Source organism: Trichosurus vulpecula, chromosome 7 (genome assembly GCF_011100635.1).
Source record: "Trichosurus vulpecula isolate mTriVul1 chromosome 7, mTriVul1.pri, whole genome shotgun sequence".
NCBI classification, from domain to species: Eukaryota; Metazoa; Chordata; class Mammalia; order Diprotodontia; family Phalangeridae; genus Trichosurus; species Trichosurus vulpecula.
In genome coordinates, this window is record NC_050579.1 from 167,738,148 (window position 1) to 167,766,126 (window position 27,979).

General features: G+C 34.6%; 1 protein-coding gene across 1 annotated transcript in view; it reads right to left on the bottom strand.

Moving 5' to 3' along the window:
- The window catches only part of GRIK2 (glutamate ionotropic receptor kainate type subunit 2), a 533,321-nt gene that overhangs the window by 335,705 nt on the left and 169,637 nt on the right, over window positions 1–27,979 (bottom strand). Inside the window, exons 7-11 of the mRNA XM_036768273.1 lie at window positions 14,579–14,722; window positions 12,881–12,988; window positions 11,931–11,934; window positions 9,800–9,827; window positions 7,594–7,606 (exon numbers count right to left, since the gene is read on the bottom strand). Of these exons, the coding sequence (XP_036624168.1) occupies window positions 7,594–7,606; window positions 9,800–9,827; window positions 11,931–11,934; window positions 12,881–12,988; window positions 14,579–14,722 (297 nt within the window). The remainder of the gene's footprint in view (window positions 1–7,593; window positions 7,607–9,799; window positions 9,828–11,930; window positions 11,935–12,880; window positions 12,989–14,578; window positions 14,723–27,979) is intronic.

A 27,979-nucleotide genomic window follows, 5' to 3' on the forward strand; every position in this document is an offset into this window, starting at 1 on the left:
GCAGTAATTGTCCCATGAATATTCTAACCTGTTTTCTCCCAATCCCAGATGGGTATATAAGCCTCTAACCTCTGGTTTTGCTCATTCTAGACTGATGCTCCAATTTACTCTGTATTTTAAATATTGAGATTTTTAAAATACAGCTTTGATCACATCAATCCATGTCAAAAATGTCCACTACTTCCAAAGTCTAAGCTCCTTAGTTTGGTTTTTGAGACCCTCTATAACTTATCTTTCCAGTTTTAGTTTCTGATAATGACATATATATAATATGTATATATATATATATATATATGTATATGTCTGTATCAGAGTAGATATAATATTACATAATATTTTATATCATGAGTTTATTTCATATACTTATATCATATTGTATATTACAGCATATATAACTTATGCAATATAATTATATATTTAATATGATGTACAATGATATAATATATAACATATATGTTAGATTATTATTTTATTTTTATCATTATTTAAAGAACACAAACTAATGTAGTGCAAGCTGAGGAACAGCTCCATTATATATATATATATATATATATATATATATATATATATATAGCATATTATCTATAACATATAGTTTGCCTCAGTTCCTAATCTAGAAAATGAGCTAGAGGAAGAAATGGCAAACCGTTATAATATCTTTTCCAAGAAAACTCCAAATGGGGTCAATAAGAGTTGGACGCAACTGAAATGACCAAACAACAACAACAACCTCTGACTCCAGAGCCAGTGTTCTTTCCACCATAACACAGTGCCCCCCATTACTTTTGATAAAAGTAGAATAAAATTGGTATTTTTCTAATTCTACCTAAAATTTAGAGAAGAAATCTTTTTTAATTATTTTTATAGTTCCCATTATGAAAAAAACACATAAAATTTTGAAATTGTCTTAAGAATTTTATGCCAAAAGGAATAAAAACCTATTTAAATTTGAGAAACTAATCCAAACAAATGTCCTAATGTTTGGCATAATAGAACGCATCAAAAATTTACTTGGCACCTCATGTTTACATTAACTAACATCATCTACAGGGGGCAAAATGCAGCTTTCTGACAAAGAACAACCTAAAACAAAGGAAAAAAATAAATAAAAGGCTGCTCTGATTATACATTCTTTTGGCTGAATGTCAAATAGATCTGCCTTGAATGAGAAGTATCAACTGCATTCACTACAAAAATGCACATGTGATGAAAATGAAAGCAACTATAATGTATATGTTTATGTCAAAAACAGCCCCAACACAATGAGAATCAATCACAGACTTAATGGAACCATGGTAATCCTTCCCTATAGAGAGCTGCATACAGAACACGAAATGAAAGTTTTGCCAGAAGTATGCATCTTTTGTCTATTGAAGCTTTTGCAGTACTAAGAGTGGAATCATACACTTAGACAGAAATTCAAAGGTTATCTAGTCCAATTCACTAACCAGACTCTACTTGAAAACCATTAGTAACAAGGAACTTAGCATCTCTGAAGGCAGCTCATTCCACCTTTAGACACTATTAGGCAGTTGCTCCCTATATTGAACTAAAATTTGTACAGGCTTTCTGGTAATAAGTAAAATAAGTCAAATCTCCTTTCTACAGGGTTTTGCAGAGTGATAATTAGCTTCTGGATTGGAAGGAGAAACCAAAAAGATTGGAAGGAAGTTGATTTTGTACATTACTTTTTCCTTATACCTAGTTAGGTCAACGTTGTTACCCCCACAAGAATATAAGTTTCTCAAGGGTAACAAATTGATTTTGTTGCTTCTTTGAGTCCCCAGAGCTCTGAAGCACATAATAAGTGCTAAATAAATGTTTGTTGATTGATCGACTGCTTTACTTGTAGATGACAGCTCCATTTAAATTTATATGTCATTGAATATATTCAACAGCTAGAAAGTTCTATTGTAAAAGCACATTTTAAGTAACACTAAAAGATTCAAATCTATGAAGTACATAGAATTTTTGGAAACATTGAAAACATAGTGCATAGAATTATTGAACTTTAGAAATGATAGAGATGGTTTTAGGTAGATACTATTTATAATTTTGAGGAAGGTTCCACTTATTCCTATGCTTTCTAGTGTTTTTAATAGGAATGGGTGTTGTACTTTGTCAAAAGCTTTTTCTGCGTCTATTGAGATGTTCATATGGTTTCTGCTAGTTTTGTTGTTGATATGGTCAATTATGCTAATAGTTTTCCTAATATTGAACCAGCCTTGCATTCCTGGAATAAATCCTACCTGGTCATAGTGTATTATTCTCGTAATGAGTAGCTGCAATCTTTTTGCTAATATTTTATTTAAAATTTTTGCATCAATATTCATTAGAGAAATTGGTCTATAATTTTCTTTCTCTGTTTTAACTCTACCTGGTTTGGGTATTAGTACCATATTTGTGTCATAAAAAGAATTTGGTAGGACTCCTTCTTCACCTATTTTCCCAAATAGTCTACAAAGTATTGGAATTAGTTGTTTTTTAAATGTTTGATAGAATTCACATGTAAAACCATCTGGCCCTGGAGATTTTTTCCTAGGGAGTTTGTTGATGGCCTGCTCAACTTCTTTTTCTGATATGGGGTCATTAAGAAATTTCACTTCCTTCTCTGTTAGTCTGGGCAGTTTATGTTTTTGTAGATATTCATCCATATCTCTAAGTTGTCAAATTTATGGGCATACAGTTGGACAAAATAATTCCTAATTATTGTTTTGATTTCCTCTTCATTAGAGGTGACCTCACCCTTTTCATTTTTTATACTGGTAATTTGATTCCTATCATATTCCTAACCACCAACAAGCATTATTTGTAATGGGGATAAATTAGATGCATTCCCAATAAGATCGGGGTGAAACAAGGATGTCCATTATCACCCCTATTATTCAATTTGGTACTAGAAACATTAGCTGTAGCAAGAAGAGAAGAAAAAGAAATTGAAGGAATTAGAATAGGAAAAGAAGAAACTAAATTATCACTTTTTGCAGATGATATGATGATTTATCTAGAGAATCCTAGAGAATCAAGTAAAAAACTACTTGAAATAATAAACAACTTTAGCAAAGTTGCAGGATATAAAATAAACCCACATAAATCCTCAGCATTCCTATACATTACTGACAAAGCCCAACAGCAAGAGATAGAAAGAGAAATTCCATTCAAAGTTACTGAAGGCACTATAAAATATTTGGGAGTCTATTTGCCAAGACAAACCCAGGGCCTATATGAACATAACTATGAAACACTTTTCACGCGAATAAAATCAGATCTAAATAAATGGAGAAATATCAGTTGCTCATGGTTAGGCCGAGCTAATATAATAAAAATGACAATTCTACCTAAATTAATCTATCTATTCAGTGCCATACCAATCGAACTACCAAAAAAATTTTTTACTGAGCTGGACAAAATAATAACAAAATTCATTTGGAAAAACAAGAGGTCTAGAGTATCTAGGATATTAATGAAAAGACATGCTAGAGATGGTGGCTTAGCCACACCAGATATTAAACTGTACTACACAGCAGCAGTCATCAAAACTGCCTGGTACTGGTTAAGAAACAGGGGTGTGGATCAGTGGAATAGGATAGGTACACAAGTAGGTGAAATCAACAAGTTTAGCAATCTACTCTTTGATAAACCCAAAGAGGCCAGTTTCTGGGCTAATAATTCACTATTTCACAAAAACTGTTGGGAAAATTGGAAAATGGTAGGGCAAAAACTGGGCATAGACCAATATCTTACACCATATACCAAAATAAAGTCAAAATGGGTTCATGATTTAGGAGTAAAAATTGATACTCTAAGTAATTTGGGAAAGCAAGGAATAGTTTACTTATCAGATTTGTGGAAAAGCAAAGAATTCATGACCCAACAAGAGATAGAGAGCATTACAAAATGCAAAATGGATAATTTTGATTATGTCAAATTGAAATGTTTTTGTACAAAAAAAGCCAGTGCAACAAGAATTAGGAGGGAAGCAGAAAATTGGGAGAAAATCTTTGCAACTAGTATCTCTGATAAAGGACTCATCTCTAAAATATACAGGGAGCTGAGCCAAATATATAGGAATACAAGCCATTCCCCAATTGAGTAATGGTCAAAGGATATGAACAGGCAGTTTTCAGAGGAAGAAATTAAAGCTATCTACAGGCATATGGAAAAATGCTCTAGATCGCTGCTGATTAGAGAAATGCAAATCAAAACAACTCTTAGATAACACATCTCTCCTGTCAGATTGGCTAAAATAACAAATCAGGAGAATGATAAATGCTGGAAAGGATGTGGGGAAATTGGAACATTGTTGCATTGCTGGTGGAGGTGTGAGCTGATCCAGCCATTTTGGAGGGCGGTTTGGAACTATGCCCAAAGGGCTATAGAAATGTTTATACCCTTTGACCCAGCAATACCACTTCTAGGGTTGTATCCCAAAGAAATCACACAAGCGGGAAAAGGACCCATATGTACAAGAATATTTATAGCAGCTCTCTTTGTGGTAGCCAAGAATTGGAAATCAAAGGGATGCCCATCAATTGGGGAATGGCTAAACAAGCTGTGGTATATGAAGGTGATGGAATACTATTGTGCCATAAGAAATGGGGATGATGCAGACTTCATAACAACCTGGAAAAACCTACACGACATAATGCTGAGTGAGCGGAGCAGAGCCAGGAGAACATTGTGCACAGCCACAGATATATGGATTCCGTGAGGACCAACCCCGACATACTGCGCTTTTCTCAGCAACCTAAGGGGCAAGGACAACTCCAGGGGACTCACGATGGAGAATGCTATCTTCATCGAGACAAAGAACTGCGAAGTTTGAATACAGACTGAGGCACACTACATGCTCGCCTTTTCTGCTTCTCTTTTGTTTTTGTTTTTGGGTTTTTTTTTTTTTGGTTCTGTTTCTTCTTTCTCATGATTCATTCCATTGGTCAAAATTCTTCTCCATGACTTGACTAGTGCATAAATTAATTCAATGCGAAGTTATACATGGAAGTTATATGAGACTTCATATCGTCTTGGGGAGGGAGGGGGGAGGGAGGGGAGAAAAACTGGAACTCAAAACTATGTAGAACCGTGTGTGGTAAACTAAAAATAAATAAAGAAATTTATAAAAAAAAAAAGAAATGATAGAGAGCCATAGTCCAATTTTAGAGCTAAGAAAACTGCATTATATGTCTCATCTAAAGCCCAAAGTCACAGAGCTACTTACTGCCAATACTGGAACTAGAATCCAGAGCTGTAATTCTTATGGATAGAGTAAACACAGTCACTTTTATACATGAAAAATGTTAATATGCTCTCAACCTTTACTGAAAGAGCTGTTATTCAATGTCTGATAAATTAACCTAGATAGAAGTTATCTATTTGGTCTGATTATCTGTCCTCACATAAACAGTCTATCTTTACCATTGAGAAACTTCAAAAGATGAAGGCCCATAGTCACAAAAATTGCAGTCTGATAACATTCTATTAAAGGCTATTTCTTCAAGAAAGGAAGTTAAGTGGAAGATTAACCTTGAAATCAAATCCACAGCATTCAATTTGTGTTTAGCACAAATGTGATCATTCTGAAATAGCCTTAGGAAATGCAAAGGTTTCAGGCAGCATATTCACTGAAGGCTGGAAAATAAATTCCCTGGAGGCCAAAAGAAAATGCAATGGACATTGACCAGACTACTTCATTTCTCTCCAATTATATGAGATATTAAAAGGCAACTTTTAACAACACTGCAGTCCTCAGACAAGGAAGATTGCATAGCATATAAAAGTGAGCCAGCACAAATTAATTTTACAACATTTTTAGTGATGCCAAAAGGAAATGTTTGGGTTCAAGTCCCGCTTAGTACCTACTTCATTTTCTTAAACAAGGCTTGTCTAACTTCAGATTAAAAACCCATGACCAACATCTAGAATTTCTCTGACACAGAGAAGCAAGAGAAAGTCACCACTGAAGGGAGTTTCAGTGGTCAGCATGGTCATGTGTAATAAACTAAATACTATATGTTCAAAGATCAAGAAAAAAATTAAGTAGATTGAATTGGTTATCCATATATCATTCCAGAAATAACATGGATAGGATATTACTATTTTAATAACTGCTGATGTCAGTGATGCTTTTAATTTACCTTTTACATGGAGAAATTTCTCATAGGCAAGAAAAAAGTTAATAGTGTATGGTTCCATAGCTGTAATCAGTCACAGAGTCACTAAAATTATTGAAGCAATTTTACAACAGAATTCTGACCCTAGAATGTTTTCATTTTTCTAAAGAACCTAAGGTAGATAAGTTTTCAAAATAATTTTTCTCCCTTTTCAAACTGTAATAGAAGTCAGTTTATCTTAATTATCTTTTATTTTGGAATGTTAAAAAAAAGACTGATTTAAATTTAGGGCAAAAAAATTATTGATTTCTGGCACAAGTTTCTGCCTAACATGATACAAACACACACTTTGTAAATTAATTTTGTAATATTCACATTTGAATCTGTTGTTGCTTCCATGATTCACAGAAGCATAAATCCATTGATCACCTGAATAATAACTAAATATGCAAAAAGTAAAGACTTGTTTACATGGCTTTAAATATAAACAAAACAACTCTAAATTTTAATATAGAAAAATTTTAACTTTTTAGAGGTTTAAAATCATGTAAAGGTTAATACTCCTAAGTTATCTCATTTGCTCTTCAAAGAAAAATTTTAATAACCTTCATCATCTCTTGAAATCTTCATCTTTTACATTTTTTAGTGTAATCAAAATAAAATTGAAATAAAGGCCATATAAAATGGGTAAAGTTGATGCAGTATTAATAAATTCACTAAAATCTTTTAAAATATGTGGTATCATAGAAAGAATACTAGACTTGGAGTCAAATGACCAGGGTTCAAAAGATTTCTGTCTTTGCTATTTCCTAGGAACTCAGGTTCTTTAAGATTAAGAATACAGAGGTAAACTAGATGGTCCCTGAAAGTCCTTATAATAATATCTCATGTTTGCCTAGCACTTTTAGTATTGAGTATTTCTCAGATTATTAAATCTTGTTGAATTGGAGTTCATCAAGTTAGCATAAATATATCATAAAGGCTATGTAGGTGGACAACAAGGTAGATCAGAAATAAATAGGTAAGACAGAATGACATATATGCATTGTTTTCCTAAGCTGATCCTTGCTGTGAAAGCATGTCCTTTAAAAAACAAAACAAAACAATAAATATTTTTCAAGTGTTTATTATGTGCCAGGCTGCATAAACATATATGTATATGTGTGTGTATGTATATGTATATGTGACTTCACTGATGTGTATATTCTCTACAGCAATCATGTCCAATTCACATAGAAACGGGGATCATTAAATTGTACACAGGATTCCTGCAAACCATTATTGACTTACAAAACTACATATTAACATATGTTTTAAAATTTATTTTGTTAAATATGTCCCAATTACATTTAAACTGTTTTGAGTAGCACTCAGGAATGTTGCAGGCCTCTTGTAGCTAGTGGGTCACATTTTTCACATTTCTGCTCTACAATATTACAGATCACGGGCTAAACTATATGCCTTTCCACCCATTCAGTATAACTTTAGTCCATATTCTCAAATAAGTTCATCATATTCAACATCCATTCAACATTTTGGGGACCTTCTTGCTTTCTCTTAACATCATAAGGTTACCAATGAAGCTCAAAGGCTGTCCAGTACTAAATTCTTGCTCATGTCACATGACATCTCCTTTCTTATTTTCAGTGACACATTTCTTACACAGAACACTATATGCTGGTTTATACTTATTTCTTTATTGCTTAAGTGCTATAGTGATAGCCTGTTCATATCCAACATGTACTTTCATATTGCCCTAAGGGTGAAAAAACATTTTTAATTTTTTTAGAGACTATAGTGTTATAGTGACTTATAGCTTTGAGACCACATTCCTGGAAGAATATTGGCATTGAAAAAAAGGTGGACCTTTATTTGTGAGATAAATTTGAGATCATTTAAGGAACATTGAAATTTACCAAAAAGCAATCCTTCTCACTCTCCTATTCCTTTATAAGCCTTGGCTTACCTAAGAAACTTGAGGAAGAGAGAGACAGACTGACACAGACAAGCAGAAACAATGAGAAACGGAAGAAGATGCAGAGAGACATACACAAACTGATAGAGTTGAGCTTTCTATGTAACCCATTCAAGCACATCATGATATGGAGAGTAAATATTATTCATCTACTTGGTTTTTCCTGTGTGGATGGCTAAGCCAAATGCTGTTTATTTATTATGAATATCATATGAAAGACTTTGCAGTGTTTCAAGGCTTGACACTATCATCTACAAACACAAGCACCTGGAAGAATTCATCATCTACTGCAAATCCTTCTTCAATTTGAACTCTGTGCTGGATCTCTCCTTTGGTATGGGCAAACACCTTTGTAGAGTTTTGCCAGTTGTTATATCCCTCACATGACTGGTCAGAGGTTCCTTGGGCCAAATTATCTCCGTTATATTTTTCAAGATTTTTTAAACTCAATTTTGATGTACAGTTGGGAAATACCTTATTGAAAGAGAGATTTTAGGGAAGAATTTTGCTCTATTAAATTTTATAGTCAACAATAAACACAGTAGGATCTCATTCTCTACATCTTTTAGTCAATTGCATAATAGTTAAGATCTAGACTACTGTGGAAGTTCACTTGTGAAAGCTTGTTACTTGTGAAAAACACTCCATCCCTCCAATCCAGTCATTTTCTCTGTCAGTCATCTATGTCTGGAATGTTCTCTTTACTCAGCTCTTCCTTGTGTCCTCTCTGGCTCTCTTCAAGTTCTAACTACAACCCCACCTTCTAAAGGAAGGCTTTACCAACCCCTCTTAATTCTAGTGCCTTCCCTCTGTTAATTATTTCCTCTTTATCATAGATAGATAGATAGACAGACAGACAGACAGATAAATAGATAGATACTGTGTGTATATGTATATATATACATAAATGTCTTAGTCATATATATCTGTTCGCTTATTGCCTCTTCCATTATATTGTGAGCTTCTTGATGGTATGAATGTCTTTTGCCCCTTTTTATAACTCTAGCTCTTAACACAGTACCTGGCTTATAACAGGAACTTCATAAATGTTTACTGACTAACTGATTGAACTTACTTCCTTAATATCTCATCAAAGATGCCCTTGAGGAGTTTATAAATTATTCTCAAAAAATGTTATTACATAGGAAAATCAGCATATTTATTGATAAGTGATAAAGTTCTCTCAGTCATCTTCTCCTTTGATTATTAATAATGCCTGAGATTTTTTAAATGCCTTTGTTGTCTCTTCCATCCTTCCCATACATTTTGAATCAATCCCTCAATGCCCACACAATTGTGTTACCTCTGGGAAGGATCTCTTCTAATTACCCTTGTTCTAATCTAGTTGTTTTTTCCTTTCTTTGTTCTCTTTAGTGACCTTTCCACCTCCTCTATAAAATACATAGCAGACTGTGATGTTAGAGTCTAAGTTCAGGGCTTCTACCTTCCTTGAGGATAAAAAAGTTATAATTTTTAAAAGCTTGCAAGTCTTTTCCATTTTCTCCTTATTGTTCTGTTTCTATTTCATCCTTACACACCCTCAGTATGACTATGCTAATTCGTATCTCTCATCAAATATTTTTAAACTGATTTATTGTGCCACTTTGTTTTGTGATATAATCTTCCTTCTTCCTTCTCTGTATATTACAAATGAGTTTATACTCTAAACCAGTATTTTCCTTGACCACCATGTGTCTTTGAAAGTTAGAAGTGCTTGCTAAGATGCTTTTTAATCTCTTGTGCTGTCCTCACTATTAGAATTTACTCAATTTTATTAAATTATATGAAATTACTTAAATTCATGTGGTTTCTATGCCCTGTACATATTTTGATTTTTAGTTTCTAATAAATTGTTAACATATATCATATTAGAGTTGATTTAATCACACATTATATCTTTTTCTTATTTATGTCCTTTATTTTAGCTTTACACTAATTTTGATCTTTGTTCTAAGAGGTTGATGGTCTGCCATATGCAGATAGCTGATTTAGGAATGATTCCCACATCAGTAGTAATTTGTTATCTATTAAGATAGAATTTATTTCATGTCATTCTGTTTGTTATGTCTAGAATCTTCTAATTCTTTTCAAAAGAAAATATTCATGACATATAGGTAAAAGGCTTCTGTGTAGTCTATAAATCTTTGGCCTCTCTCATTCCCTATTCTTTCTTCTTATTTTCAGCATATTTTATGCAGCCTCACCTAAGCCTACCTAAAGTTGAAGCTATCAAATATTTAAGTGTACATTTATTTAACTTGAAAGGTTTTATGAAGTTCTTCAAGAATGTATCTACTTTTTTCATCCTCTGCTACAGATTTTGCTGCATAGACTACAAATATTTTCATAATGATCTTTTTGTAACTATTTATTATGAGTACTGTAAAACAAAATAACAAAATATCCCATGCAATTATGTTTCCTGTTGCTCTTGGATGCATAGTAAAAATCATTGCCAACAACCCATTTATTTGCCTTTCAAAAGAGAACGTGTGAGCCATCCTCCATTTACTTGCCACTTCCTTCTGTCCTTCCATTTTGTTTATAGTAAAAATGTCAAGATTGGTATGATTTATTCCCCTTTACTAGTATGTCAACCTGTTGGTCATTGGACCAACCTCTAAGAAACCTGTATTACCTGTGCATCACTATGAGACACCTAAGTAGGACTTTTTGTGGAATAATAAGCAAACAAACTTATAAAGTATCCTTCATCAAGACCAAAGCAAGGTCTTTTCATTCTACACATATCTTTCAAGCTGTCCTTTTGTTATTTTCTATTCTTTTTCAGGCTTTTAATAGAATTTTTTCTGCTTGGAAACTTTAGGGATGAATACTTTGGGAGGGAGTGGGATATAATGTGCTGAGCCCAGGGTCTTAAATTTCTAGGAATAGTCCTGGACTTGGAGCTGGAAACCTCCACTTCTTAAATGTACTGCCTATGTGATAGGTCACATAGGCAGTACATGACTCAGGAAAGGATCTGAAAGCAACTTGGTTCTAGGAAAAGGCCCACTGCTTGTTTCTAGTATGTATCAGTCAGACTTTTTATTTCCCATCTAGCCTCCTCTCTCAATCTGTCAGACTATCTTCTTTTCTTCTGATTTATTTCCTTAACTGGTACTTTAAGCCTTGCCTTACCTGGGACTCCTCATCCATAGCCTACTTTAATCTTATATTCTAATATGCATCCAAAGCTGCCTTATCTCTCATAGCTTCTTTTAAATTTGTAATCTAGTGCCAAGTAACATCTAATTTCAGGATCAAAAGTCATACAAATCTCTGATTCATGTTAGCAAGGGGACTGTGCATACAATAATGTTGATACAGATTTTGCATTACATTTCTGAGATTTGGATAGTCTGCAGAGTACCTGTTTCTGCCCCTCAGCACACTCAGAATTCTATATATGTATAGAAACACTTCAACTGCAGCCTTAGTGCAACTTATATAAATACAAATTGTCTTAATGCACTGATTTCTGTCTTAAGCCCAAAGAATAAAAAAACCTTGGGAGAGTGTTTATCCATGCACTCATAGGAATTACAAGTAATTCAGGAATGACACCAAGAAAAATGGACCTAAAAGTATTATGTACAAGTTGTTCAATACAGTTCCTGCATTCATATTTCATCATGTCCAAGAACACAAGGTTTTCTAGCTCTTAGTTTACAAATGAGTTATAAGACAACCTCCCTCCATTTTTTTAAAGAACCCTCATCTGCAAGTCATCAGTACCTGGAAACTCCAGTAAGCAAGGGAAGAAATTCTCTTCACGAATGCAACAAACATGTGACACCAATGCAGATATATGACATACTTAACTTATAGCCTTGTGGAGCTACCTGCCTTAAGACACTGAGAATTTAAGTGGCATGCCCATAGTCACAAAGCTAGCATATGTCAGAGGCAAGACTTAAACCCATCTCTTCTTGAGTTTAAGGCAAGTTCTCCCCATCTACCATACTGCCTCTCATAAAATATCCAACTAACTCTAAAATAATATTTACCTCAATCACAACTTCTCCTCATCTGTCCACCTAAATATTTATTTTATCTATGATTTCCAATGCATCTCTCAGGAAAACACCTTGCTGGGTCCTTTACAAATATAAGCAAAATTAAATTCAAATAATTTTAAGCTAAGCAAATATTCAGTTATCATTTCCAAACCCTTCCTACAGTTTGCCTTCTAAAACAGTGGAGTTAAATCAAGAAAAAAAATGACTCAGCTCCCCGAAGAAATATTTTGCAGGCAGCCTGATATATTCTGTACGTGAAATATACATATATTGAATTAATTGTTTTAGCTGGTTTTTTTTTGTTTAGTTGTTTAATATGACTCAGAGTTAAGAAAAATACTTTCTCATTTGGTTATTTTTCTTAGGCAAGGTGGCAGATTCTCTAAAAGCCTAAATGGATATAAACTACATATGAATACCTATAGAAAACCAAGTCTTTTTAATTATAATGGTAATGAGATACTAAAACTAATCAACATGGTGTGCATCTCAAAGTGATAGGATAAACATGTGGCACAAGTAAAAATATTTAAATTGCCTAAAGGAACACTTTACCCCATTCCCTAATTGCATGCCAATTCTCTAATTTAGTGATTATAAAGGGAAATTTGCTTTGTTGAGATATTCATTAAATATAACTTCATTCATGGAAGTAAAATATATCCCCATGTTCATTGAGGTGTGAGAGCACAGCCTAGCACTCTTTTCATAAGGAAGGAGAAGTTGTTTTATACTTTATGTCCTATTCCAAGTAAGTTGAATGTTTCAAGTACCTTTTCAAGACCTTCCTCCTTCAGGCTGATCACGTCTAAATCAAAATCTGTCCTTAAGCCATTGGTTTTGTTGAAAGTTATTCTGCCTGTGAGGCCTTCCCAGTGGGCCTAGGAGGAAAGAAAAAATAATGTCCATAATTAAGTAGAAGGTAAAGGGAGAACAGATAAATGCTTCCCAGGGTGGAAAGAGAAATAGTTTATCAACTTTAAATAATTTACATTTCTGATGCTTTAAAGGAAAACAACAAAAATATTTTGTATTCTCTTCTGATATGGTCTGGACCTCTCTTTGACAATACATGTGCATGACTGGGATGTGCATGATTGGCTAGGGATAGGGCCCAGATCTGCACTTTAATTGAGTTAGGGAACACTCAGTAAACTCCCTCTAGCAGAGACGGTTGTCTTTGTAACTCAGAGTTGCCTAGAGTACTGAGCAGCTAAGTGATTTGCTCAGGGTTACATATCTCCAATATAGGTGAAGAGGACTAGAAATTAAGTTTTCTTGATTCTAAGGAAAGCTCCCTCAAATTGAAATGAATAAAATATTACTTCCAAATTCATACTAAAGTGAAATTACTCTGTATGTTTACTGTGAAGAAAGTTACATCTATGAAGATTTACATCCAAATTTCAGCAACAATCACATCTTCTTTGGAACACCCAGCTTTTTATATTACTTAGTTTCACATTAAAAATTGTAAAACTATAGGATTCAAAGCTATTTAAAACTGAAGGGCATTTGCAAATGGAAAGAGCACTGAGCTGGGGATGCAGGTGGTTGGAGGATGATTATTCTATTTTCTGCACACGATAAGATCATCATATGACTAGTGGCAGAAAGCTTGATTTTCCCAGAAGAAAAGGATAGTTTTACTCAAAATGGAATTGTGGAAATTAGTGAAATAAGGTACCCTTGGTTTGAGTTTCAACTCTTCCACTACTCTGGGAAACAATGCTGGGTAAGTTGCTTCACCTCTCTGAGACTGCTTTCTCATATATCAAATGGGAGAGGGGATAGATGAGATGATCTCTAAGGTCCCCTTCTTGCTCTAAACTTATGATATAATTATAGTCTTTTAAAATTCATAGCTTGTGTGTAAATTGTTCATATTGTTAAAATAATTGGATATTACATCCAGAAAACTACTGGGAAATAATATATAGAAATTTCCATTATTGAAACTCATTAATGTAAATTATCACATCAGACATCAATTTAAGACCAAAAGAAATTATATTAATATGAAGAAATAATTTATGGATTTTAGTAACAAATCCTGAAAAAAAGTCATATGCATTCATAACTGCATAAATTTCCATAGGAAAAAAAGAAAAAAAGAAAAACAACACCACAAAAAGGTACAAAAATGCTTTCATGTTTTAGCTCTTTGTCTCTATTTACCCTATTATAGAATCTGAGGGAGCTCGTCTAACCAAATATTCCATATATTTACAATACACTTTGCCCCACCTTTTTGGTATTCATTATTAAAATATTATTCTTTTAATAATGGCATTTGAACCACTTTCAAATGAAAATGCTAATTGTTCTTAAAAGAGAGAGACAGAGAGAGAGAGAATTAAACAGGAAAAGGTCCTATGTGTTAGAAAATAAAAACACCACAAGTATATTATCTGGGTTAATGCAGCTTGAGGGCAAAAGAGACAAAGCTACACTTTTTTTCAGTGACATACCTCTTTAATTAGACTCATAAAGCGGGTCCCAAAGCGCCATGGCTTGTGCCGATTACATTGTAATGAACTGACAGTCATTTGTGGGAACTGTTGGACAGCAACTGACACCACATGGACAGCATCATACATTAGAGCTGCATCAGTCTGAAATTAGAATGAAATCAATGCAGTGAAAATTATGTGTAAAATATGAATCAGGGTCTCAAAGAAGTATATGGGGGATCATTTTTCTTCAAGGAAGAAAATAATGTCACCATCTCAGACACTCTATTGAATAAGATATTGTTGCCAGATGACTAAGCACCCTCATGCACACACACACACACACACACACACACACACACACACACACACACACACACTGACACACATACATCTATTGGTATTTCTTTTCTTTCTTAAATGAGATCCTCAACTGTAAATTATCTCAGGGCCACTAATGAACTTTGGAAAATATGTTTTATATATACTATGGCATATAGATAAATATATGAGAGAGATACATATGTATATATGTACAATATACACATACATGGACTAAACATGTTATTTCACTGGTATAAGAAACCCCCTCTACACATGTAGTCCAGCACCTTTTCTTTGCGTAACAATGTTAGAGAGTTGGCTAGATCATTGAGAGGTTAAGTGACTTGCCCTGGGTCACACAACTAGGATATGTCAGAGGCAGGAATGGAACCCAAGTTTTCCTGGTTTTGAGAAGCTCTCTACTACACCAAGTTGCCATAGATAAATAGATGGTAGATAGATGATAGATAGATAGATAGATATAAAGATTAAATGATAAAGATTCTAGACATATAGGCAGATAGACTGATATACATAGAAACAAAAAAGTTAATATTTGTTAATATATCAAACTATATAATTCATATACACGCATACCTGTAGTATAAGTAAATAATTGCCTTATATAACAAAAAAAGTAGATTTTAAAAGTGCCTGCCTAATTATCATACTAATATACAAGCCTTGTGCTTCTCTCATCTTAGATTTTTAGAAAGATCCAGTCCCCGAGATAGACTGTGTTTTCAGGTCATGGTACAGTCTACTAATCCCCTTTCAGGAAACTAGCTTAATTCTCCTGATATTAATTTTCCACTTAATTTTCCAAATGAATAAAAGATGACTTAAGTTGCTTAACTAAAATGAATATTAATCCTCTCATGTCTGGATTCCCTCAAATGAATAACCTCTTTGGGTGTTGTATATGACAAAAAGTTTTGTCTAGTCAAAACAAACCAGAAGCTCACTGTGTTCTCAAGTGCTGTGTTAAGAGTGCACTTACACTGTTTTTGACAGATAGATGCAAGCCCTAGCATCTGAGAAGAGGACCTTCTTGACACCACTGGTGGGAATGAACTTTGTTCCATCTGCTTAGCTTGCTTTAGAGGAAACGGACCTATTTCCCCTTCTCATCTGTGTAATTAGTCAGCCGTGAAATGAGTTCCAAATAGACAGAACCCTGTAGATTACTGCATTTGCCACAATGCAATGTAATGGCAAATTAGCACAGATCAGATGTTTCACACATATGCATCCCACTGTGCTTTACAACATAAAATGCAGGTGTGCAAAACAAAGTTTACATTTCATTACATGTTTTAGCATTTCAGAAATCTACTAATATGGCTCAGATTTTTAATCAAAATATTAGATTTGATCAGAATAGTAGAGGTAGTTGGGAAATCAAAAGTTATCTGGTCCAACTCCCTCATTATACAAGTGGAACAAATGAGGTGCAAAGAAGTGAAATTATTTGTCCCAAGTCTCCCAACTTGAAAGCAGCAGAAAGGATATAACTGCCCCACATTTTCTGTTTCCAAGTACAATGCTCTTGTCACCTCCACATTCCTTAAGGATCACACATATATGCTGATACATATAGAGCTGATTTCACATAATATTCTACTTGAAGTGCTCCAAGTAGACAAAGCAATCTGAAAAAAAAATCACATTATTGTAAGAGATGTGCTTATCATATATCCTTATTTTTTCTGTACACTTGGTACTAAATAATGAGTTTGACTGCTTTTTAATTTTTTAACCCAGTTGGCTGAATGGTGTGATTGTTTTGTCATATTGTAGATCTAGACAGAGATAATTTGTCAGTCAGTGGCACTCCCACAAGATTACAGAGATATATCTGTTTATCCTAGGCTAGCATTCTTGTGGCAACATTCCATATATATCTAAATTTATCAAAAAGCTCCATAATAATGATTATGGACATGAATAACAATTAAATAACAAAATAAGAGGCAAATTATTAGATGTATCACTCCTTCCCCCACAATCATCAGATCATAATGGAGTGGACTTACATCTTAGAACTAAGGAAATTTGCATTAAAATCATAATACTTGACAATGAATACTGTCAATATACTGAATACTGAAACCATTTGGAAAAGTTCTCTCATCTGACAGTCTTAGCTTCCAGATTAATGGGAATAGAAGTGTTTCCTATATAACTAATCATGGTGTATAAATATCAATTCATAATCATTAATGGAAAGTATTTAAAATTTCAAATTCTAAGACAATCACTTATCTAGCATTTAAGTGCCTACTATGTGCCAGGCACTATGCTAAGCACTGGGAATATAAAGAAAGACAAAAAAGAGACCTTGTTCCTGTTCAGTCTCAGAAAAACAGCATGCAAACATCTATGTACAAACAAGATGTATACGGGATAAATTGGGGGTAGTTTCAGAGAAAAGGCACTAACATTAAGGACAAAGTATTCTTGAAGAAGGTTGAAATTATCTGAGACTTGAAAGATTGTTGTTGTTTGTCTTTCATTCTCGAAAAGGACCATGACATCAGGAAGGTGATGCTATGATATGCAGGTGAATTGGATTTAAGTGAGGGAGGGCTGTGTAAAGCCTCACTTTCTCTTCAGGGGCCATCTCAGTCCAGTTGCCAGATATGGATCAGGACAACTGGAGATGGCCCAGGATGCAGTGGGGATCATTGGCCTTTTCAAGCTAAGGTCTTTCATATATAAGAAGTAAACAGTTTGATCTTATTGAAACTTGAAAGAAGCAGAGAAACTAGGAGGTAGAACATTCCAAGATTCAGTGAAAATGTTTAGAGACAGCAGATGGAGCATTCTGTGTGAGAAAAAATGATTTTTCTTAGTAATCATTGCCTGGGAGATTCAGAGGTTCCCCTCAACCCCCTTCTTTCAAGTTCTGACTTTAAGTTCAGTTTTTCTTAAGAAGGATTTTTCTGATAATAAGACTATATTGAGTCTCCTTATCCTGGTCAAACCCCAACCCAAGACTGAATTGATTTAATCAAAGGTGCTAAAGCTCCATTGTGTTCTGCTCAAGCTTGGGTGGAGACAAATTTTTCTAAGTGACCCAAGGCTGGGAGTGGTGCCCTATGGTTGGGGGGTGATCTGATAGAAGAGGTATTTCCACTGTCAGGAGGTAAAATAATGATAGGGAGATATCAGCCCCTGTTGAAAAGGTATATAAACTGGGCACCCCAACCCCCAAATTGAGCCCAGTTCTAGACTGGCTCCCTTGGAGGGGCTCAGTCTTTGGCTGCAGCTCACCTGCATGCTGCCAGCTTGAGAGAAATAAAAACTTGGACTCGGACAACCTAATGTCATTTGTCTTTCTTATATCAAACTCTGCCGGTTGACATGTGTGAGGACCATCACTTCAAAAAGACCAGCATCACTGGATCAAAGAGTAAGGAATAAAGAAGGGAGTGAGGTATAAGACAGCTGGAAACAGCAAGGTTATGAAAGGCCTTAAAAGCCTTTTATAATATTGTAGCAAATAAATTCTCTATGAGCTAGAGAAGGAAATGGCAACCCACTCCAGTATCCTTACCAAGAAAATGTCAAAATAAGGTCATGGAGAGTAGGACCTGGCTGAAAATAACTGAACAATACCACAACATTTACCAATCAAATGACTTCATACCTTAAAACATTTTGGATCATCCATGATCAAGCTAGTGTTTAGTGTCCTGGATGTAGTTTTTAGAGAACTGGATTTGGAATCAGGAAGAGCTAAATTCAAATCATGCCTTAGACACTCACTAGTTATATAAACTTGGGCAATTCACAACTTCTCTGGGTCTCCATTGCCTTATCTGTAAAATGAGAGGTTGGACTGAATGGCCTCTGAAGTCCCTTCCACCTGTAAATTATGATTATATGAATTTCAAGTGCCTCAGCAACACTTATATTGACAAAGTGTCAAAAGGATGAAAAAGTGAGATAATTTATTGCAGATAAATTGAAATTAACACTTTACTTGAGAAAATAGCAATTAGATACTTATAACAATGAAACCCCAAAAGAATTTTATATGCATAAGAATGTTGTCTTCTTATAATACAATTTGCCATTTTTTTTTCCATATTGTATTAACTACTGTCAACATTAATATTCAGGAAGTGAAGATGAGTCTCAAGCCTAGGGTTACTTTTAATAAAATGAATGACAGTTCTCCTCTGTTATTTCCTTTAGAAGCAAAGGCCACATATTCAAGTGGCTTAATATTACTCTGTCATGAAGAAATTACAGCCTGAGGAAATTTTACATTTTCCCAGGGAACTGGCTATATGTTTCATATAGAATTAAATGATTAAATTAGGAGAAAAAAAAATTTTAAATCACACTGAATAAATTGAAAAATCCAAGCAAATGAGATTTTTATATGTTTTGCTATAGAATTATGTGTTGGATTTGGGTACCTAAGCTCTTTATACATGGGTTTTGATTCGTTTTGTTTTTAATTGGGTGGATAGGTAGTGATTTTCAAATTACATTCAGCCTCCTGCATCCCAGATTTTCTGAAAGTATCTTGAAACTATCTCCTTTAAGAAACCACAAGGAAAATACCATTTTCTAAGTTGCCTTAAAATTGACACCAAACAATGGAATTTTTAAAAATTCTGACAACAAAGATGAAAAAGACACTTAAATTTTCCTGTTGTTCACAACTATGGCATTTTTCTACATGTTGCTTGGTAAAGCTCAAAGTCAGCATTAGTTATAATATATATAATGTATATATTCATTTATTTATTTTACAAATATTCATTTCTCCCTCATACTGTTTTCACTGAACCATTTTAAAAATTAAAAATAATACCCTGATAACAATATTCATAGTCCAATAAGACAAATTTTCACATGGTTCACATCTAAAAATGTGTATCACATTTTGCATTTCAAGACTATCACCTCTATGGCAGATAAGAAGGGCCATGTTTCATTTTTAGTCATCTGAATTCATGATATAATATTGCATTATCAGGTCATTCTAATGTGTTTTTCTTTAAGAAAGTTATTTTCATTGTATGAATTGAAATTATACAATTTATGAATCATCAATAAAGTACATGATTACACGCAATATGTTTTTATTTCTAGTGCGCATGTGGGGAGATTGTGCAGACAGAAAAAAAAACTATGCACTACAGTGTTCACATGGCTCAAATTAAACAATGCCCATGCTTTTAAAAGTTTTCAGCATTACTAAGTAACATTTAAATTTAATAGAACATTGTATAGGACATAGAGAATCACAATTAATAAAAAAATAATCAATGAAAATGCAATAGAGTGCCAAGATTTATCCTGGCTTATTAAATGGATATGTTCTTAAATTGCAAGCCCTTTGTAGAAAGGTTTTGTTTTACTTATTTTTTGCAGCAACAATACTTTGCATATAATATGTATTTATTAGTTTTTTGTTGAATTGAAGTGAATTTAACCCAGCATGATACAAATTAGAGAACTTTACTATCTATTTGTCTAGAAACCCTAGATAAGTGACTAAATAGGTAGGTATAGACAATAAAAGAGTATTAAAGAACAAATTTGAGTAAGAGTACAAAATAGGGTAGGATAAATAGCAGTACAAAGAAAAGAAATTACATTTAAGGACATAAGAATAGAAATGTTACTAAGCAAGAGGTGGTTTAGGCTTAAATAAAATTAAACTACCTAAAATAAATTTGAATTTATTTACGAATGATCATCAATAGAACTATAAAGGAGTTAGATATAAACATTACTACTCACATCTTCCTAATGCGAGTAATTGGTGAATAGAGAAAACTTCTATTTGGGACTCAAAAAAGGATCTTAGGGATGGTCTTCACTAGTCCAAACACTCCCATTTTATGGATAAGAAAACTGGGAAAGTAGAGTGATTTGTTCTAAGACATATGGGCACATAGCAAACTTTGTTTTTGAATTTAGCTCTCATGACTACAAATTCAGAACTCTTAACTTCCTCCTTCCATATCTATTGAGTGGCATAGCACTGATCTTTCTAAGATGTAAATATTTCATTGAATCTGTGAGCTCAGCCACAACTGGGGTCTTCCCATCTTTCATGAGAAAGATCTCTGGAAATCCATGAAACAAAAACTGTTTTGTGTACCCAAGTTAGTACCTCAAAGGTGGACTGACAAATGCCACTGATGATATTTTAAATCCTTATTTGAATTCTTACTAACATGCAGCCTGCTTTATCTAATGCCTAGACCTGGGAAGTGATGCTAATTTCCACAGCTGAGAGCTATTGCAACAGAAATTGGTCTAGACACTGAGTGAAATTTCATCTACCTCAAGTTATCTCAGGACTGATGAGGTCCCACAGCATTGAAGGAACCATGAAGTATGCTTGGGTGGCAATGTTGTTTCTTTTCACCTAAAATGAGTGACTATACGTGTTTTTAAAGGTCTACAAAAACAAAGTCACCTTTTAAAAATTTCTGAGAACAAAAACTGATATTTCTATTTTTTCTTTACTTTGTTTCTATCAATTCAAAACAATCTAATTTGCAAAGACAAAAAGTTAGCATGGGGTTAAGCTAGTTATTTTCTATATCTTTTGCTAGCTCTATTACATGAATCCATGCATTCTAGTCTATTCAATAAATACATATAATGTGATCATGTTATATATTATTATATTATATATTTTACATTATATATAATATAATTTCCTAGGTAAATATATATGTTCCTAGATTCTTTCTCCTGGAGAAAACAATTACTACCCCATTGTTCCCATGCATGTCAAAGTCCTAGGGGACAGATGTCACATATACATAATTGATATAGACCTTTTTTTAAAAAACCATCTTTAATGTTTATTGAACAACCACTCTACCTAAAGCACTATAAAGTGGTTTGGGGCAGTTTATAACAATAAACATTTTCTGAGCACCTGCTGGGTGCCCTGAGGTACTGTGCTTGGTACTGCAATACAAAGAGAGAAGGCAGAAATATGAGGGGTGGGCGGTGTTAGTCCCAGACTTCAAGAAACCTCTAGTCTGCTAGGAAATTGGTGGAAACTACAATAGATACATACCTAAATACAAAATGTGTTGAGTGATACAAAACAGTTTCAAGAAAAAGCAGTTAATAAATGGAAGGAGTCAGGTTGAGGAAATCCAAAAAGCATTGAATAGGAGATAACACCTGAGTTGTATTTTGAAGGAAACTAAGATTCCTTGAAGTAGAAGTGGATAGCGAATACATTCCAGATGTAGAGGACTAATTATGTAACAACAGATGATGAAATATCATGTATAGGGAACTGCTAGCTAACCAGTTTGATGAGAATGAAGTGCATGGAAAGGGTAATAATATAAAACTAGAAAGATAGGTGGGAGCAAGTGCGTGAAGGGTTTTAAATTCCAGGTTTTGGATTTTATATTTCATACTAGAGGTAACAGGGAGCCGCTGAAGACTTTAGAGAAAAGGAGTGACTCAGACCTTTATTTCTTGATTATCAGTTTGGAATTATACAGAGAATGGAGTATAATAGGTAAAACACAAACAGCATTGAACCAAAACACACAAACTCGAAAAGTACTGGCACTGCATTGGCTTCTCACAGTTAAACTAAAGGCTCCTTTGAGGCATAATTCCATTAAAAGTCAAAATGACACATTATTGATTGTCAGATAAGCCTCTGTTGGTGTGGATAGGCCTTTCTCCAATGTAAGGGCAAAGGCAACTCTCCACCTGATCCTGACCCTCTACTATCCTAAGGCCCCCACCAGTTATAAGAACCAGGGTCACATTCATTCTTTCTATTCTCTATGAAATGGTGGGTGGATTGGGATTTTTACATTCTCTTCCCTACCTACATCAAACAAATGTTTTATTTAAACATTAAGAGAAACAGCTATTAGGGAGTTCTGAATCAAGTGTGATAACACTTTACCATCCAGCAAAAACTCATTACCTCCCAAAGGTAAAGTGAACCAAATCTGCCAGCCACAACTCAAAGCAGAAAGGAATGTTAGTGGAGTCTCAGTCCTGCTCCTAAATGAATTTATAGTAACAGATCTAGTGAACACATTTATCTTTCTCTTAAATAAGTGCAGACAGGTCCCTTTTGAGATTCGAATGCCAGCTGGCATGTGGCAAATACGTTCTGCAACTTCTAATTCTCAGGCTCAATTCATTTTTGAATTCCCATTTGAAGTACAGTATGAGGCACAGAAAAGTAACGAGAACTAATAGAACAGAACTGGATTAAGAGTCCTAGCTACACTAATTATTTGCCCTTTCAACTACAAAAAAAATGCTTTCAATCTGTTTCTGCATCTGCAAAATTTGGGTAATTACAGATGCTAACCTTTCTCAACACTAGACATATGAAAAATCATTCCCTTAATCATCAGTACCATCAGGAAAAAATAAAAAAAGAAAAGCAACACTACTATTGATTTTCACCCTAAAAGGTAAAGAAAATAATGGTGATTAGCAAGGGGAGGGGGAACATAAGCTGTATCGACTAACAACAGATAATCACAAATAGAAGAGCCATTTAATGTTAGAAAAAAATGTTTATTGGGGAGGGAACTCCTTTTTGATTTCTAATGACTGCCTTTGATTGATGTAGGGAATGCTCTTGGCTTCTCCCATCTCCAGAGTTAGGATAAGAGTCAAGTCCATAGGCTACATGTTGATACATGCAGACAGATATGGTATTTCCTTAAGTTTCAATTCAGAGATTCCATCGTTGAACATATATATTCCAAGGAGTACAAAAACAGGGAAAAGTTACTTATGTAATAATATATTCATAACTTTTTGAGATAGGGAAAAATGGTAATAAATTAGGTACCTACCCAAACGGTATAGGATTACTCAGAAATATGACTTGTTTTTAAACAGGGTATTTGTTTTTTTAATTTTAAAAAGGCTCAGTTGAACCAGTACTTCTAAAGTACCTACTTAGGCTCTGTGCTAGCCACTGGAAAAACAAGGGAAAAAAGGAACAGTCCTTGATTGCAAAGAACTTACATGCTATTGGTTTTACAGGAAGGAGGCTATATATACATACACACACACACACACACACACACACACACACACACACACACTATATATATATCCTTAGGTAATGGCACCTGATTGAGCTGAGCCTTGAAGGCTTTTCTAGATTCTGCCCAACCTCTACCCCTGCCAGACTGGTTCTCTTCCCCAATCTAAAAATAACTTTTTGAATATACTTTGTAATTGTTGTTTCCCTCCAGCACCATGTAAGTTCCTTGAGGGAAAGACTACTTCATTTTCATTTTTATAACCGCACATAGAATCACAGACTGGGCAACGAAATGTAGCTGGAAAGACTGGAGCTTATAGGGGAGTTCAACCATCTCATTTCATAGTTGAGGAAACTGAGATCCAGACAAGTAAAGTAAGTTGGCCAAGCTCACACAGGTAGCAAGTGTCACAGTCTGATACTTTGACTCAAGAGCCTGTATTCTTTCCACTGACTCAACAGGGACTCAACAAATGTTTGTTAAATTGAATTGAAGGGAACAAAGGATTGCAAGAAGCAGAGTTGATTGTGCAGATCACGAAAGGCACAGGGGACAGCCTGTACAAAAGCAGAGAGGTGGAAGATGATTTATTGTATGTGGAAAAAACAAGTGGGCCAGTGTGGTGAGAACACAGAGTACACAAAGGAAGGAGAGTAAAGGGAAAGCAATGTGAAAAGATACCTGGAAGCTAGTATGGTATGGATTTTGAATGTCAAAGGAGTTTATATTTATCTTAGAAGTAATAGGGGCCTATTCAGGCTTATTGCACAATGGAGTGATATGGTCATCCTATCCCCATCAACCCCATCACTAGACAGATGTTATATTAAGAAGTTACTTAACTAAGACAGATTATGATATAGTGACTAGGGTGTGAAGAACAGGAATGGTGGCTGTGATTAGAATGATACAAATGTGGGAATGAGGAAAAAAAAATTGAAGTTAAAGGTAAAGGATCTGTGATCTCTGCCCTAGTCTATTAATGTATTGGAATTATCAGAGACTGACATTATCTTGAGGATAAATGTTCTTCCTCATATCTTAGGGAGACTAAGTTTTCATACTTCTCCAACCTGAATATCCTCTTGGTGGAGCTGTTGAGTTGGTATAATGGCAAGCAAAGTGGGACTTTTTGCTGTTTTTTTTTCTTTTGGAGTGCTTCTCAGTACTAAGGCAATCAAGTGCCTTTGATTGAGCCTTGCCTTTGTTTAAATCAAGGGTCTTTGATTGAATCAAATCTTGGATGACTTGCTTAAGTCACAAGAAAGCCTAAGTCACATGTGTTTGAGTCACATGGTTGTGACGCCCCCTGACCCTGAAGAAGTGTATATATTCTGGGGTTAGTATTTTGCTTTGGGGGTTCACTCATTGGAAGAGTATTTGCGTAGAGATTCTGGGTAGCCGTTAAGAAGCTCCCCTCTCCTTGGCTTTGAAAACTCAGATGTTGGTGCTTCTCTCTCTGGTAACTATGTATGTGTTGCTATGGACAGACAGTTAGAAGCCTTGTCTTCTTATTTGTGTTATTTGCTCTGTTTATATGACTTCCGTTTGTAATTTCTGTTTGTGTTTTCTCTGAAGTTAAGTGTGCTGACTTTTCCCCCTGAACTAAGTAAATGATATAGATATGTGTGTGTGTGTGTTTAATTAAAGTGAGAGTGTAAACCCCCTTAAAGTTGCTTTCCTTAGAAAAGCAGATCAAAGATCCTGTGTTAGCAGCCCTCCTGTGTGCTAGTGTTATTGGCCTTACACCTCCACAGAAGCTGCTAGCAGCATTGTTTTTACAATTTGACAACTTCCATTTTATCTTCTGGACCTTCCTTTCTAGGACTTACTCAGAATCTACTAAATCTACCAGACCCTCAAAATCTGGCAATTACAATAAGCAAAACCTCACCATCCCTCAGAGATAAAGTGAACCAAATATGCCAACTATAACTGCAAGCTCACAAGAATGTGACTGCAGCCTTAGTCCTACAGAGTCAAGCTGTGTGATCATTATATTTTTTTTAAAATCAAGCAATGGCATTGAGGATTTACCAGAAGGGATAGTCTTGAAAGGAGTAGAATATACTGATTCAAGTCAAGTCAATAAGAAATTATTAAACACTATGTGCCTGGCATTTTGCTAGACATCAAGAATACAAGAAAGGTAAAAATAGTCCCTGCCCTCAAGGAACTCACCTTCTAAGTGGGGAAACAATATACAAATATTGTTTGCATACAAGGTATATACATGGTAAATTGCAGGCACTCTCAGAGGGAAGACATGAATACTTTGGATTAAAGTTTGTAGTATTTTTGATGGGCAGCTAGGTGGTGCAGTGGATAGAGTGCCTGGCCTATAGCCAGGAAGATTCATCATCCTAAGTTCAAATCTGGCCTCAGACACTTACTAGCTGTGTGCCCCTGGGCAACCCACTTAACCCTGCTTGCCTCTGTTTCCTTATTTGTAAAATGAGCTGGAGAAGGAAATGGCAAACCATTCTAGTATTTTTGCTAAGAAAACCCCAAATGGAGTCACAAAGAGTCAAAAAGGACTGAAAAATGACAGAACAACCAAAGCATTTTCTATGAGTCTGAATATAACCTGGTATCTCTCCATGTCAGTGTTTATGGGACCACAGATGACAGGATCATAGATCTAGAGTTGAGAGAAAAGTAAAATGATTTGCTCAAGATCACATAGCCAATATGTTCCAGAGGAGATACTTCAACTCAGTTCTTCCTGACTAGCTATGAACTAGCCTATGGCTGCTTCTCCAATATGTGTCTCTATGGTGAATGTGTAAATACATACACATGCATAATTTGTGGACATATAAAGAGATACATATGTATATGTCTATATACATATTTGTTAAGCTTGGTCTCTACAGCAAAATTATAGTTCAGTTGGAATAAAAGTCTTCCTGACATAAGAAGTGACCCTTCTTTGCATCCACAAATAGTGATTTGGGTTTAAAACTTAACAAGAAATTAACCATTTTAATATTCCATTAGGAAGAGTTTGTACACAACCAGCTAAATAACTTTTTAGAGTTTATAGGATTATAAATTTAGTGTGAAAGGAATCTTAATGATCAGCGAATCAGAGTATTATAGATTTAAATCTGACAGAAACTTTGAAGTTCATTTGTAACTGTCCCATCATTTTTATAGATGAAACTAAGGAAGAAAGAAGTGTCGCCCAAGGTCCCAAAGACAGTAAATGGAAGAATAGGATTCAAACGCTAGCCCTACAATTCCAAATCTGGAGCTGTTTCTACTGCATCATGGATCCCTGGGTTCATAGATCTTAGATGTACAGCTAGAAGGGACCTTTAAGGTCATTTAATCCAATATCCTCCTTTTACAGATGATAAAACTGAGGCTCATGTAAATTAAATTACTTTTCCAAGGTCATGGGTAATAAACGGCAAAACCGGGATTTGAGCCCTGGACCTCTGATTTCAAATCAAGTGTTTTTTCCATAGACTCATAGAATTACAGATATAGAAAGGTCCTTCAAATTATCTATTCAAGCTGCTCAGTTTTTAAGAAGAAGCAACTGAAACCTAAAGACAAATTGACTAGCCTATGGCCACATAGCTAGTGAGTAGCTGAGTTGACACTAGAGTTCCTATATTGGGAGTTCCTTTTTATGCTGCAGCTTCTTTATCTACATAGTTTGAAATACAAATGTTGCTTTGTAGCTGAGATACATACACACGCACACACATATACCTATGTATACATATAACATATACATATATACCTATGTATACATATACACATATATACCTATGTATACATATATGTGTATGTGGGTGTATACATGTATATATATGTGTGTGTGTGTGTGTGTGCATGTGTGTGTGTATACACACATACACACACACACACATATAGAACATGGCTATTTTGTACAATTTTCCCAAGAATCATGAAGCTTACCTTGCATATGTTCTCTACAATTTTATTTCTCTACCACATGCACTGTCTCTCAGCCAGATAATCCTATTTTTTTTATTGCCCCTATTTCCAAACACCTTGAAATATTTATACACAGATTCCAAGA